Source organism: Mus caroli, unplaced genomic scaffold, assembly GCF_978045245.1.
Source record: "Mus caroli unplaced genomic scaffold, Mus_caroli_1 scaffold_14, whole genome shotgun sequence".
Taxonomy (NCBI): domain Eukaryota; kingdom Metazoa; phylum Chordata; class Mammalia; order Rodentia; family Muridae; genus Mus; species Mus caroli.
In genome coordinates, this window is record NW_028227269.1 from 89,736,389 (window position 1) to 89,752,895 (window position 16,507).

The window sequence follows — 16,507 nt, forward strand, 5'->3', positions numbered from 1 at the left end:
AAGCAGTAGAAGGTGCTGGAGAGAGTTCAGTTGGTACTGTCTGCCTAGCATGCACAAGGCTCAGGGCTTGTGCCCGAACACCATAAAACCAGATGGGATGCTACACATCGTTAATCCCTTGAGAGGCAAAAGCAGGAGGATCAGAAGTTCAGGGTTATCCTTGGCTATGTAGCAAGTCTGAGGCCAGCCTCAACTACTTGAAACCTCTCTCTCTCTCTCAGCCTCAACTACTTGAAACCTCTCTCTCTCTCTCTCTGTGTGTCTGTCTGTCTCTGTGTCTCTCTCTACACACACACACACACACACAGACACACAAACCTATGCCTGTTGTCCTGGGAGTCAGACTCCTGCATTACGCATTGCCATGACAATCACTAGGGACTATCTATCAATCAACCTAACCCATCTTCCCCAGTCAAAGCAGAAGGCACAAAGGTAGGTCAGTTCTAAATCTTCGGACACCTTGGATTCCAGGAACGCTAACCCTTCAGTACTATCCACCTCGAAGCTGAGAACGCTATCTGTGGTGAAGAAGCCACATCCTAGAGCAGGAGCATTACCTTGTTGGGAACCAGAGTGGCACCTAGCAGAGGCAGCATTCAGCTTCCAGTCGCCTGGTAAGTACCAGGATGACAGTCAGTCAGAACATACCTCGACCAACGCCCCCACAACTTTTGTCCCTTGCCTCAGTTCTCTATTTAAATAGAAGGCTCATGTCACGGCAATCACTGGATCTCTGCATTCATCTTCCCAACACCGCCATGCACTGCTCTCTACCATGGCTGATTATTAATTGGGGTACTAGGCCAGGTGGCTGACCCTAGCACGCTGAAGCTGCCAAATTGCTCTACGACTCCATTACACTGCAGCGACTAAACCAGTGGGAACAAGTAATTATTTCTTATTTAGAGTTATTCATAGGCGTGAATAATAAAAAGCACACCAAGTTTAACCGGCACTTTTATCATTTAAACATGCTCCGAATACACTATCCTCCCCTTGTCTGCTCACCAGACAGACCACGCCCCATACCCCTGCACAGCCCTGCTGCTACACATGCCAAGTGAGACAGGATTTCACAGCTTGCCTTGGCAGCAATCCAGGCAGCAGGAGCGCCCACACGCACACATATTTAACTTTGAAGATTGGGGTGTTTATCTTCGTTTGTTAGAGCTGTTTAATCACAAGATAATATGAAGGGGAAGACTAACAAACAAGTAATCATTTGTCACTGTTCTGGAAGCCGGGAGGCCCATGTAAGTAAGATCCTGGTATGCCCAGCATCTTTCAAGAGACCATGCTTGGCTTCCATCTCACACAAGAGAGGTTAGCTAACTGTGGAATATCATGTAACCTCGTACTCATCCTGGAGTTCTCAGGAACCTGGTGTCTTTATGAGTGGAGCTCTTTCGTGACCAATTCACTTCTCAGAGTCCCAACTTCAAATATGATCACTGTGAGGATTAGGATTTCAATATATGAATTTGAGAAGAGACACAAGACTTTCAGAACATAGTACTAACCTAAAAACGTGTTACACACTGCTTTAGGACCGGACCACTTTAATTGCAGCAGAACATGCTCAAACATTCGCTGAACATAGACAAACCTATGTTCTTTGATTAATCTGCAATCATATAAATAACATAAAAAACATATTTAAAAAAACGTATAAGAAGTTTTATGTGGACTCAACACAGTATCTTCCCTTTGGGAGAACAAAATAAATGTTTCCCTCACCCAAAAAACCTTTTCCTTTAATGTCATTTTATTTATTTTTATTTATTTATTTATTTATTTATTTATTTATTTATTTATTTATTTATTTTGGTTTTTTGAGACAGGGTTTCTCTGTGTAGCCCTTGCTGTCCTGGAACTCACTCTGTAGACCAGGCTGGCCTCGAACTCAGAAATCCGCCTGCCTCTGCCTCCCAAGTACTGGGATTAAAGGCGTGGGCCACCACCGCCCAGCTAATTTCATTTTATTATGTGAGGTATCAACACTTCAACTGCACACTTTGCTGACTCTTGTATGAGCAGCAGCGAATTTGCTCTCATGCTCCCAGCCCGTATAACTTTACGCAGAGGGACAGTTATTACTGCCATTAGAGTCAAAGCCTGGGCCTCCACAGCCATAACAAGCACGGCTTGGTCATCTGTCCTCAACAAGTCATGTAAAGAGACCATTGTTGGGAGTGGGTGGGTGGGTGATGGAGGAACACACTCACAGAAGCAGGGGGAGGGAGGAGGATGGGATAGGGGGTTTCCAGGAGGAAGGGGGGGAACCGGGAAAGGGATAACATTTGAAATGTAAATAAAGAAAATATCCAATTTGAGAGAGAGAGAGAGAGCATTGTTAGTGAAAGATCTATCTATCCCGTGTGGCCACACCAGCGAGGACAACACATCAAGAGGTGAGAAGAGGTGAGTGACAACTTCCCAAGCCCACATCTGAGGTCCTAACTTGAAGTTTAGATTTAACAGAGTGCTAAAGGTATTCACTAAAGTCCTGGTCAAGATTCGGTCTATCCATCACTCACTTCAGCTATGTCTCCTGCCAGGTGGTACCTGTCAAAACTTTGAAATCTCTTTTCAGGAGACAAGCCCTCTCCCACTCTCCCACTGGTACCAAGATTCAGCCTTTTTCTCTCCCTGCAGGAGGCTCAAGGAAATTCTAATTCTGCGGAGGACTACTGCTTCAATAATCTGATAACCAAAGGAGAAGGCAGACACATCCACCTTTAGAATATCTTCCCTCCTATCAAGACAGTTAAAAAATTATCTACTCCCCTCAGTCACTAGAAACCAGGCAGACAGAAGGAGGGATTATGCCCAGTCCAGCTTGGTGACAGCGCCAATCAACCAGGTTCCTTACAGAAGCACGGAGCACTCAGGCAGGCAGCTGCATCAGCCAAGTCTCAACACCCAATTAACCTTCAACCTCCTCTAAGTTCTCACCCCTACACTGAGTCTGCCTTAGTGGCAGGATGACCTGCAGCTGAGGCACGGGTCGTGATGACTTCAATCGGGGGTGTGGGGTGGGTATCCTGACCCTGCCACTCCCACAAAGAAACGGTTTCATTGCCAACACCTTAGAACCCTGTCAGTGGGCATTGTTCTCCTTCTCCTCTGTGACTGCCACCCAATGCCTTCTGTGAGTCATCCTGGCAGTTTGGGTTCTTGATGACAGACCTGTGAAGCAAATGGCTAAACTATATACACTGGGCGTTTTTATTTACTCCCATGTCTGTTAAAGACATGAAGATAGTGAAGGATGCAGAAGAGAAAACCCAGCAGGCTGCAGGGCCACAGCCTCATGCTAACAGGGCAGCCTAAGATGGAAAGTGTTCCCATAAACTGAGTCAAAGAAGGGCTATCTCATTTCTACTAGGCCTGCCTGCCTTGCCCCCACTGCCTTGTAGCTAGGGCATCCCTACTATTCTTTCTGTTTCACACACATATACAGAACTTTGATCATTATTCTCTTCCCATTACTCTTCTCCCTCACACTAAATATTCTTGCCAAGTTTCTCATGGTTTAAAAAAAAAAAAAGAAAAAGAAAAATTCCAGTACCAGGCTATGTATTCGAGTTGGTCAGAGGGCCCCAGCCCACAAAAACACATGATACAGCCATTGTTCCCAGTTGCCCAGGAGAACTAGCTATGGCGTCCTTAGCGTGGAGGTTCCATGGACTGGGTGATATCGGTGGGCTCTCTACAGAAAGGAGATATTACTGGTCACTCATGGATTAGTGCTTGACACTCTAGAGTCTTCCCTTTACATCAACTGCACGTGACCCATACGTAATTGGCAAACTTGTTTTTAAAACAGTTCCTAGGCTGGAGATGCCTCAGTGATTAAGAGCAGTGGCTGCTCTAGAAGAGGACCTGGGTTTGATTCTCAGCACCAATGTGGTGGCTCCTAACTGGCCATACCTCCAGTTCCAGGAAAGCCAATGTCCTCTTCTCGTCTCTGTGAGCACTGAATGCTCATGATGCACATACATGCAGGCGGGAAAACATTCAGACACATAAAGTAAAAAATAAAACTGAAAAATAGTATAAGTCTATCAGTTTCCATTTTGAAAAAAAAAAAAAAATCAATCTATTTCAGACCTGTGATTCTGAACAGTAAGTATTCCCACCCTGCCCGACTGCCTTCTCGCCCTTGGTCTGCTCCTGCTGGCCACACAGGTTCGCCTGCCTTCTCGCCCTTGGTCTGCTCCTGCTGACCACACAGGTTCGCCTGCCTTCTCTCCCTTGGTCTGCTCCTGCTGACCACACAGGTTCGCCTGCCTTCTCTCCCTTGGTCTGCTCCTGCTGGCCACACAGGTTCGCCTGCCTTCTCTCCCTTGGTCTGCTCCTGCTGACCACACAGGTTCGCCTGCCTTCTCTCCCTTGGTCTGCTCCTGCTGACCACACAGGTTCGCCTGCCTTCTCTCCCTTGGTCTGCTCCTGCTGACCACACAGGTTTGCCTGCTCTCCCTTCTGGGTTGGTCTGTGACCAAACCTTTTGGGCTCTTGATCACACCACATTTTGCTATTTGTACTTTTTATTTTTTTAAACCAATCATTTTACATTATCCAAATTATCTCATACTCAAAATCTTGCCATTGTCATTTCACAGATGCGAACCTGGGTCACGAGGATTAAGATCATAACATAGGAAATTCAATTAAACTGCAAAATACAAGAAATGCTGGCAATAAATAAAATATCTTTATTATGATTATTTAATAGTTAAAATCTGCATGTTTCCTTAGATAAAGTAGTTTATAACAGGATAAAAAATTACAAAAAGGCAAGCTCTTAATGATTCATTTGAATTAACTATAAAATCAAAATACTGCTAGTAATTTTAATATCTTCTAAAGTAACACAAAATATATTCAATATGTAATACAAACCTCAATAATCCAAATCTCCTAATAAGCAATTATTTACAAACTCTGAACTGAGAAAAAACAGTTTAGCCAAACAAATGAAACAATGTTCTTAATAACTTCATCCTATGTAATCTAAGCTTTTTGAATAGAAATACTCATTTAATACAATGTTAATTATATTAACCTTAATTTACATTTAGTTGGTGTGAATCTACCCATCCTAAATGCTTCTGTGCCTGGAATACAACTTTCGAAAGCGCTTAAGGATTTCTAACACAGTTTTAACAATTCAGTCTGGCACCCCAAACCCACTGCCTTATAGGTACAGAATTTAACTAAGGGTACAAAATTTAACAATATCTTGTTTTTGTTGAACTTCCTGTCTAAACTGTATGGTTTTACTCAGTTGTCCATATACCAATGTCACTGACTAGTAAGCAAAGCAAGCAACATTACTTTTTTTTTAAATAACATCTTTAATTAAAGTTTTTGCAAGGTAAAATATTAAAACTTAAAATAGTCTTAGTACATCAAAATACTAAGCTCTTTAATTGTATTCCAAGATGGTCTTTAAAACTTAACACCCGATATATCACAGAAGAGCAACCTTGATCTGCAAGTGTACAGAATGAATTTTATAAACATAATAAATATATTTACGCCCTTACACAGAACAGTATGTACAACAGCAGTCGACAATAGTAGCTCCGAACAGCTATGGCCGGCCCCTCCCCACCCGGTGTAACCGATGCATACTGACTGACTTAAGGAAGCTTGACTGAAAGACCGATGGTTTATTCAATGGTGGTTTGTTCCCCCCTCAAGCGGGAGGAAGCTTTTATTCTTCAAAACTAAAAATATTAAATTTGATGCAGTCTCCCTTAAATCATGCACCAAAGGAAGATAACAGAAGGGCAAGGGCGGGCTTCCAGGAGGAGGAAAATAAACCAGAATGGTTTCCATAAGGGTGACAGATGAAAAGGCAAACTGAACAATAAAGATGAGAAAACACAAGCCATTAACCAAAACCTCCACATCTGGTAGAGCTGATTCAGACAGGTAGGAAGGAGACAGGAAATGAACATGTACACAGAGCAACAAGACAGCACATTGCACAAAAGCTCAAAAGCTTCATATTTTCATATGATGTAATATGAAAATATAAGAGCCTTCTCAAGTGGAAGAAAATGCTGTTATAAAGGGAAAATGGCTAAGAGGAGATATGTCTGTTCTTATACAAGGTATACTTATCCTCTAATATGGTGACATTATTGCTGTAATACTAAAAAAAAAAACAAACCTCTCAGAGGGAGATAACTCTGCATTCGTCCATACAAGCCACCAAAAGAAAACTTGATTTTCAATACAGCAAAAGAAAGCCTTTATATAAAAACTAGTACTTTCTTACATTGTCTTCTAAAGCCAGAATATGCTTGTCAATAACACATTTCAATCATGGTACACGCTGCATGAATTTTGATGCCAGCCTGACTTTTAAAACGGCAACAGTGTAAATGTGAGACTTATTTAACAGAAATGTCAACATTTCAAATACAAACACCTCATATAAAGATCCCCTCCTATCCTGTTTGACTCTAGAAACTGCATGGGACAAAGTTGTGTCACTAAGAGAGTGCGTGTGTTCTCGGGCATTCCGGTGGTGTGAGAATACAAATGACCACCAGGCAAGAGCTCATCTACTGAAAGGCACACACTTCCACGTTAGTCATCTGTGTGAACTGACCTTGGCACTACTGGCATCACTCTGGGTACACGTCGAAACGGATCAGCTTCTGAAGACACTGCTTGCGTCCCTGGTTCCACCTTTTGGATAAACTTGCTACTTTCATCTTAAAATTCTGCAAGTGGGAATCCCTTGCTTTTCAAAGGAATGACACTTTATTAGAACTTCATGACATCATCGGTTAAGTGTTATGGCGAAAGCATGATTGAGAATGCAAAGCAAGTGACATTTACACAGCAAAAGCTTCGATAGAACACCGCATGCTACTTGATTTAAATGGAACACAATTGAACAGCACACACAGTGCGGGGCTGTTGGAACCACCTTTCAGAGCTTTCCCAGACCCAAGGATTTGTCCAGGATGCCATCATTATTAGGCAAAACATAGGTACAAATATAAATGGACAGTTCCTGCTTCAAGACCAGCCCCCTTTGTGTCACTCTGAAAGAAGTGGCTGTTCATGTTTGACAATGTTCAGCTAGAAGAGACAGGCCAGGGGACAATGCTAACCTTCAGTATGTCTGACTACACAGGGAGGCAGGATGTGTGCTGAATTAGCATAAGAACTACTGATTAGCCCAAGTTTCACTGGAGCAGCACTGCTGGGCTGCCATAGGTAGTTCAGGTTACTGATCTCACAGAGTAAACACAGACCTAGAGACTATACCGAGGGAGGGACAACTCAGCAACTCATGGGATTCTGTTCCCTCCGTTCGCCAAGTTCTATACTTAAACCAGAACTGCTGTGTGCTTTGAGAATAAGAGATTAAACTAACTTCCCCTCAAAAAGCTACATTAAGAAAACAAAATTTAAAAACCTGTATTAGCAGTAATGGAATACAAGCAAACTCTAACTCCTATCATGTGAGGACCCCACCACGGATACCAAATTTCACAACATAAATTGGTTCAGAAGGGTGCGAAGTGGGGAGGAGAAATCAACTCCATTAACAAAATTTAAAATATGTTCTTAAAAAAGCACTATATAGCTCACAGTTTTTCTTTTGTGATATACTTTATCTGTTACTTCCAGAACTACATAAAGTCAAAATAAAGGAAGACAAAAATGGAAGACAAAAAAAAAAAAGTCAACAGGCCAAGTTAAGGAATGAATGTAACGAATGCAAATGTTGTTAGTCACTAGAGCAGAAGCGAGATGTGCGAGCGAGAGTCCCTGCAGGTCCCAGGAGGCTGCCTCTTTGTTCTGTGGAGCCCCTTACAGGAACAGAGCTACACATTCTTAACACACAGTAAAAGTCTACAATTTCTGATATACAAGCCAAATCTCTGTATTTTCTTTCCAATGTGCAAGTTGGAGCCCAAGTCTACATCACCAATGGCCTGGAGGGGCCACCCAATGAAAAAGAGGTAAATTTGTATTTAGTGGCCCACTTTCCTCTACCCCCTCCACCCTCAAACTTTTCCCTCAAATTACAAAGTCTTTTTTAAAAATTTTGTTTAATTAAAATAATTTTAAAAATCCTTTACTAGTAAACACAAGAGACTTTTATAATTACTGAATTGTTTAATAAAAACCCAGTCCTCATCCCTTGCCCTTATGCTTAGACCAATGCACAGACTGTCATCCCAGGGCTCACGCAGACTCACACACAGTAAGCACACACTGCAGCCCACAAGGGAAACCTCCACATCTCACGGGTACTGTACAACTGCAGCTCGGTGGGACCTTTGTGAAATGAAAACAGATTCCTGAGAGCCAATTTGGGGTTTCCTCTTATAGAATGGGACTGAGCAGTTTTCTGTACAGAAATTAAGCTGTCACTTTAATTCTAGTCAACCTAGGTAAGACCCAAGTCTTTAAGGTACATTTAACAAGCATGAAAACCTAATTAAACCAAGCATCCATTCCTGGGTCAACTTTGTCTCCAAGCTGTGACCATCGATCCTTTTCTTTAACTCTTACATAGATGTTCAGACAGCAGGGAAGCGAGAGGTATGTAGTACTGAGGAAAGTAACAAGTAAAAATGTTTTTAAGACCTATTATGAGTTTTAAAATTTCTTATACAAGTGAATTAAAATTCAACACCATAATTCTTGCCCTTCTGAAAAAAGCTCACACACAATTTTTACCAAATATAACCACATACAATAAGCAGTTTCAGTTCAATCTATCAAAAGGGTAATTCTTCGGGTCATTCCAACAAGAATCTTCTGATTGAGCCCAACTTGGAGAAACAAATATAGACAAAGCTTTACATGCTAATTACCAATGGCAGGTTCCTGTATTTAAAATCGACAGTTACAGTTTTCCTACACCAACCCCTCCCCCCACCCAGCAACCCCAGGTGCTACAGTTCCATGGCTTGCCGGTCTGAAGTAGTGTCTATGTGGTCAAGGCCTAGCTCTGCTCCAGTAGCTTTGCTTCTACTGCGCCTTTCTGACATGCAGAAGTGAAGTTTTGGCTGATATATGTCCCAAGTTTCAAACCGTCCATTTTAACTTTTTAAGTTTCTTTGTCTTATTTATAAGAGGAAAGAAGAGCAACTCTTCACCACTCTGCATCTCCAATGGCTTTGGAAAATATATAATCTCTTCCATTAAGATTCATAATGCCATCCTTGAGATGAAATTTCCATTTATTTTTACTTCTGTGTATCTAAACAAAAATTAAGAATGCAAGAGATGTAATAGGAAAACACAACAAAACCTTATTTATAATAAAACCACAAGCTTTGTCTTATATAATTACTATATTTGAAAATTAAAATTTGAAAAAAAGAAATTTGAAATTTTCTTAATGTTTAGCAAAAACACACTATGTAGATTTAATTTTTTAATAATTTGTTAACAGTTCTCAGTAATTTGTATTCAAATAAAATAGTTATGAGTTATCTGCGAACAATACAATTGTGGTCTTATTCCTTTTACTAAAATAAACTCTCAAATAACCGTGCTCTCAAAGCCTAATATGAACCTTTCACATAATAATGCACACAGAAATGCTCACTGGATACACATTTCTGAGATCTCAATCCTACAACCCTACAGCCTTAGCACAGACACCCTCTGACATACTTATGACACATGGCTGTTCAATGTCTATCTGATTATAATTAGAAATGTGTCTAGACTTGACCCTGCCCTGAAACCTGCTTCTGCTAACTTTCACTTACTGATCCTAGCATTTCCTTTTGATGTAAATAGTGTTTTGTGCATCTGGAAATCACTGAGTGTTCTTGCTCTAGATTCAAAACTTCTCATTAAAACAAACCAGAGAATAATGTTAGAATAAAGGTAGAACAGAGACTCATATTCAGAAAGAAGTCCAAAAATTCAAAACTGAAGTCATATTGAGTAATATTTGTATTTGCACAGAAGTACAAAGTACAAATTTAAAAGCATTCCTTTACTAGCCTAAGCCCTTCATAAATACACCAAATGCCAACAAAATATCTTTAATGTCCAAAGAAAATGTATTCAACTAAAATTACTTCTAACAATGTTTCCCTCACACTCTGTTTTCACCAGTGTTCCAAGTGTTTGCTCTTTAATCAGCAGAAACTTGCCATTCTATTAGCATTTCAACTAAGCCACGACTTGCCAGGCAACAACTTCATTATTCCTTCTCTGATTTTCTTAAAATTCACTCACTCTTGAAATGCAAAGCTCAGGCTTCAAAACAAAACTTCCAAAAAAAATCAAGTTGGCCCAAACCCCATTCATTTCTCATTTTAAATAACCAAGGCTACTTCACCATTTAACTTACCTAAGCACTCATTCTAGTCTTTCAGTCTTTCTAATTTTTCAAATAGAACTCTGAAAACTCTGAAATTGTTCTTCACTAGGCTATGTAAACCTACTCTCATTTTATTGGTTTAAAACATGGATGTATGTGGGAAACACTTAAACATTGAATACAGCAGGGTGGGATGAGGAATAGTCAGAGGGAGAACCAGGAGGGAAATGAAATCTGGAGTGTTAAAAAAAACAAACAAACAGGAATTTTAAAAAAATTGAATAGAGCTTATCAAAGGAGAATACACTATTCTCTTAAAACAAGAAAATACTTCGAGGAGTATTTTTTAGCCAAGCTCTTGTCTGGTAACCTGCCATCATGAAACTGTGTTTTGGGTATTTGGCTGTAAGCAGGTCTTTTCAGACTAACTGCTGTTTTAACCTCATACTCTTTCTGCAGCTAACAAAAACAAAATCCCATGTGCTATACAGTTTGTGATAGAGGTTATTAAAAACATTCATCTGAAGTCACAATGCACTAAAACAGATCAACCATGTAACAGGCTTTAGGTTATTGGTATACAGCTGACCTGGCTTTTTCTTTTTTTAATTAAGAAGGAAGATACACTGTATTGCCAGTCCCCCTACTCATGTTTGGTTAGGCACAGCTACTCATACTCATTGTAACAACAAAAAAGTAAGATCTCTTTAATCAGAAGGGAATTTCATGTACAAATACTACATGTTCTAGTCTCTGAGTACTTCGTACTTACTGCTACTCATTAAACATTTAAGAAAAGAATCACATGGGTACAAAGAAAAATCAATAATATGTGAACTTACAATCCGCTTCATGACTGATAAGCACGTATTACTTAATGACATAACTATAAAAATCCTAACTAGAACACGAATGCAGCAGTTCTCAACCCTTGGGGCTGACCGACCTTTTCACAGGAGTGCCTAAGTTAGGAAGACTGACAACACTGAGAGCTATTAACAAAATATATTATAAAAGAACTTTCTGCTAAAGACCTAAAAATATAATAATCATTAAAAAAAATAACTGCAATTACTAGGCAGTTAAGAGAATTAGCTCAGCTGTTAAGAGCACTGGCTGCTCTTCCAGATGACCAGGGTTTGGTTCCCATCATCTGCAGGGTGGCTCACAACCTTCTCTAACTCCAGTTCCGGGGCATCTGGAAAACCTCCTGTCACCTTTGCAGGCACCAGGCACAAATATGGTGCACATACATATATGCAGGCAAAGCACTCGTACATTTAAAAGTGGAGAGAGACCAAAAAAGGGAAAAAAAAAAATCAAAAAACTAAAACCTTATAAACTAATGGGGGAAAAAACCCACAAAACTCAATAATCAATTCCAAACAGCTTGGTTTTAAACTTCCTCAAAGAGAAAAATACATAAAAAAATTTTTAAGAAATCTCACAAAACTCATAAATTAGGTCTTTTCAGACTCTAGGGAGCTGAAGTTTATGAAAGACAAACTTATCGCATTAGTTCTGTCATTGGAAAGCAGGAAGGGAGGGCTGTTACAAGGTGACATCATATGAATAGAAAAATGATCATCACCTCTCCTCACTTTGCCCATTACTTTCTTTCCAAAGGCAGTGGTAAGGAATTAAGAGCTATTCATTCTACTCAAATAACTGTGAAACAATCACAATGTGTCTTTTCACACTGGCTATAAAAGGAAAGAAGGCAAGCCAGACATGGTAGGTAGCCTGCACCCAGACTGAAGCAGGAGGAGCACAGGTGAATACAAAGTCATCCTAGACTAGCTAGCTTCCTACACATGGAGGTCCTGGCCAGCCTGTTAAGTAAAACCTGGTCTCAGGAGGAAAAGAAAAACAGATACAGGCAGTCATCGTCTGCCTAAACGTTTCAGTAAGGCTGAAAAGATGGTTTATAAAGAGAGATCACAATAAAAACAATGCTCACAGCGAACGTGAAGTCCTTCCTTACCTTATCATACTGGCAGACAACAACATTTTCTGTGTCAAAGAGTTCCTGTCCCTCCTCGTCACTGACGTCATCCTCACTGTTGAGGGGCTCCTGCGAATCAAAGGAGACTTATTACCCACATCTCATGGATTGCTAGGACGTTTCCTGTAGTGACAGAAGTACCGTGGCCTTGACAGTCTCTGGGAAGGAGGTCAGGCGTTTGCCTGGAAACACTGAATGCAGTGCTGTCAATGCTTAAGGTTTGCCAATGTTATTCAGCGGGAATTTAAGAAAAGTTAAGCTAGAGAACTCGTTAAGACTCAAAGGGGGTTAACATCTATTTCCTTTGGAGCTCATTAGAAAGCATTGTCTGCTCATGTAGAAGACCTGGGTTCACTGCCCAGCATCTACTATGGCAGCTCACAAACATTTCTAACTGCATCTCAGGGCACCAGATGCCCTCTTCAGACCTTCCTGGGTACCAAGCACTCATGTAGTGAACATACATGCAGGCAAAACACTCATGCACATATTTTTTAATTTCCTTATTCATTAGTAACCACACAAGATAAATTCTCATGTTTCAGATGCCTAGAAATAAACTTGAGAAGATATGAAGGCTTCATGAGGTCATGATATTATGTACCAGCAACAGATTAAAACGAAAAAAAAAAAAATGACATTGAAGAGGAAAGCGAAGAATACAATTGGTCTGCAGTGTGGCCTCAGGACTGTACTAAAGATTAAGATTCTAAATGCCGATCAATACCGTCTGTCAATATGACATGGTGAAAAAAAGAATTAAGATTTAAATTAGTCTTAAACGTAGAGGATGAAATATCTCAGGGCCAAAAATAAAACCAAAGAAGGGGATAAAATAAGGATAAACTTCATTTGTGGTGTTAGAGAAAAGCTTTAACTCAGATTTAAATGACGACAAGACAAAACAGAGGGAGGAAGGAAACCAATCAAGGATGTTAAAGCCTAGGCATGTGCCACTCACACAAATATACTCTTTGAACACAAATATCTATGTTAAGTGGAAAAAAAATGATAAAACTGTTTAGAAAATACACTTCCTATCTCCATAGCTCCAGAGCACTCCACCAACTTTACCCATCAGCAATCACTCTCTATCTCCTGGCAACCACCAGTCTGCTTCCTGACTTCATGGATTTGCCTGTTCTGTATACATAAGGAAAGCAATGCAATTGGGTACTTGTGGGTGTTTGTGCTGTGCTTCTGGATGTCCAATGTATACTCATGGAGCAGCATGCACAGTACTTTGAGCTTCTTAGAGCCAAATACTATTCCACTGTATAGATATGCCACATTTTCTTTGCCATTCACAGACAGTCCGGATACTTGCATTGTTTGGACAGTGACAAGAGGATCACCGTGAGCACTCATGTACATGTTTTTGTCTCAATTCCTGCTTCAATGCTTTGCTATATGCATTTGCAAGTGAAACAGCAGCACACTGCTAATTCTCTGCTTAACTCTGAAAAACCACCACTACACTGTTTCCCATAAAAGCCGTCCATACCACTTAATATTCACACCAGAAACATGTAAGGGTTCCAAATCTTCACCATCATTTATAAACTTTCTTTTAAAATTACACCATTGTTAGTTGGAGAAATGGCTGAGCAATTAAGAGTATTGGCTGCAGCCGGGCGTGGTGGCACACGCCTTTAACCCCTGCACAGGGGGGGTGGGGGGGTGGATTTCTGAGTTCGAGGCCAACCTGGTCTACAAAGAGAGTTCCAGGACAGTCAGGGCTACACAGAGAAACAGTGGGCCTGGGTTCAATTCCAGCACTCACAGGGCAGCTCACAGCCATATAACTTCAATTCCAGGATCTGACACCCATTCCTCTGGCCTCTGTAGGCAATGAATGCAGGTAATACATGGAGATACATCCAGACAATCAGCCATACATGTAATGCTTTGTTTTTAATTATAGTTTTTCTAGTAGGTATGATGACCCCCAACTGTGGTTTAAATTTCCATTTCCCTAACAACTAAAAATGCTTAGGAAAAGAAAACCACATCTGTTATTAGTTTCTGAGGGTCAAAGAATAAGCAACCAGAGGAAGTTTCCCTGTTCAGTCTCACACAGGTTAAAATGTATGGTCTGACAAGACATACTGTCAGCTGACCCTTTGGGGTCTTTCCAAGCTCATTCAGATTGCTGGCAGAACTGAACTGCTTAAAGTTGTAAGGCTGAGACTTTCTTATACATTCTTGAGCTGAGGGGTGGGTGGTTCAATGGCAGAATACAGTACAAAGCAGCAAATATCCAGATGCTGTTCATGGTGTCACATGCCTTTAATCCCATCACCCGGGAGGTGGAAGTACAGCCCAGCATGGTCTACATACCAAGTCCCAGGACAGCCCAGAGCTATAGAGCCTGCCTCAAAACAACAAACAACAAAACAAACACCACCCCCTCCCCCGAGTTTAGCCAGGCATGGACACAGGTACACAACTTTGATCCTAGAACACAGGAGGCATTACATTCCAGGCCCGCCAGGGAGACTTAAGGAGACCCTATCTCAAAAACAATTAAAAACAAAACACAGGAAGAGATTATATAATTTTTTTTTAATACAAATTCTTTCGCCGCACGTGGTGGCATATGCCTTTAATCCCAGCACTTGGGAGGCAGAGGCAGGCAGATTTCTGAGTTCAAGGCCAGCCTGGTCTACAAAGTGAGTTCCAGGACAGCCAGGGCTATATACAGAGAAACCCTGTCTCGAAAAACCCAAAAAAAAAACAAAAACAAAAGTCTTTCATAAGGATACTATCAATATAAGAACTAGTGAAAGGATTATAAGAAAAGAAATTACAAAAGCATTTATACATATTGACATAAACTTCTGTCAATGTGAGTATAGCAGTTAGGGAGAGAATACATAATGACCAAGCTGTGTCACATAGAGAACTCAAGGCTGGTTTGCAAATTAGGACCACTCAATAAAATTCATAAATAGCCATCTATGAGTGGGATACAGCAACCAATGGCTGCAGAAAGGCATTTCATAATAAAATACATTTCCTTATAATTAAAAAAAAGCAAAATACTTGGTGCTCACTTAGCCCCAAAAGACCTCTATAAGGAAAAACAACAACAACAACAACAAATACAGTTAATCATTTAACATTATTAAAAAATCTTCCACATAAAAACACAAAAAAGTCAACGAGGGCATTACTACAAAACCATGAGGCTAGGGCAACGATGACTACTACAAATTCTGTACATGTCTATAAGGCAAGCAAGCTGGAGAAAGACAATGTAAATGTCACTTATGAAAAGACTAAAATTTGGGAAAGGGTTAGAAATAATGCACACTAGCCATTTGACATAGTAAAAATATAAGTAACAAGTAAATACATGAAAAGCAACTGAAGCTCCTAAGTATTCAAGGAAGTTCAAACTAAAGACATCATTTTTCAGACGGGAAAAAATTCAACAGTTTGCCACTATCAGGAATTGATAACATATTGACATCTACAAATTACAGACAACATGGCAGGATAGTCTCAGTCAGGTAAGCTGGCAAGTCCCTGTTCGTGTGTAATACTAAAGAGAAATGCAGGAGCTCCCAGAACACAAGCACCCAAATGCTCACTAGATCCACAAGAGGGCAATCAAATTATAGTACAATCAAGAGTTTATAGACTGTACCCTAGATGAACCTTAGTGGCATCATTTTAAGAAAATTTAACAGAAACTACATTTAAAAATATTGCACTTCTGCTATACATGGACAAGAAAACTCAAGTAGAGGCAGAGGCAGGCAGAATTCTGAGTTCGAGGCCAGCCTGGTCTACAGAGTGAGTTCCAAGACAGCCAGGACTATAACAGAGAAACCCTGTCTCGGAAAAAAAAAGAAAAGAAAAAAGTATGAAGATCAGATTATTGAGGACCTGCTATGGAACACAACAAAGGGCCAAGGATGGCTGTGGCTAGATCTGTCACATTCAGTTTTTCTCCAGGTTCCTCTCTCCCCATAGACCGTCATACCTTTTTAATCACTAAGACATAATCAATTACATCTATCTTTTTACCAATATATTATGTTTAAACCACATTTCAGATAACTAAGTGAAAGAATTTGATCTGCACTATCCTCACTATCCCTATTAATAAAATACCCATTTGATACACATACCTGTTACTGTTAATACCATCAGGACCTATATTG

The 16,507-nt window shown here is 40.3% G+C and overlaps 1 protein-coding gene across 4 annotated transcripts in view; it reads right to left on the minus strand.

Annotated features, from left to right (window-relative positions):
* Positions 1-4,443: 4,443 nt before the first annotated feature.
* Gtf2a1 (general transcription factor IIA subunit 1) overlaps positions 4,444-16,507 on the minus strand; it is a 35,426-nt gene continuing 23,362 nt past the window's right edge. For 3 of the 4 annotated variants that reach the window (XM_021179003.3, XM_085830601.1, XM_085830602.1), the window contains 2 exons: positions 12,315-12,404; positions 4,444-9,250 (listed from right to left, as the gene is read on the minus strand). In XM_021179003.3, the coding sequence (XP_021034662.2) occupies positions 9,143-9,250; positions 12,315-12,404 (198 nt within the window). In that variant the 3' untranslated portion in view covers positions 4,444-9,142. The remainder of the gene's footprint in view (positions 9,251-12,314; positions 12,405-16,507) is intronic. The other variant, XM_085830603.1, reaches the window with a different exon arrangement.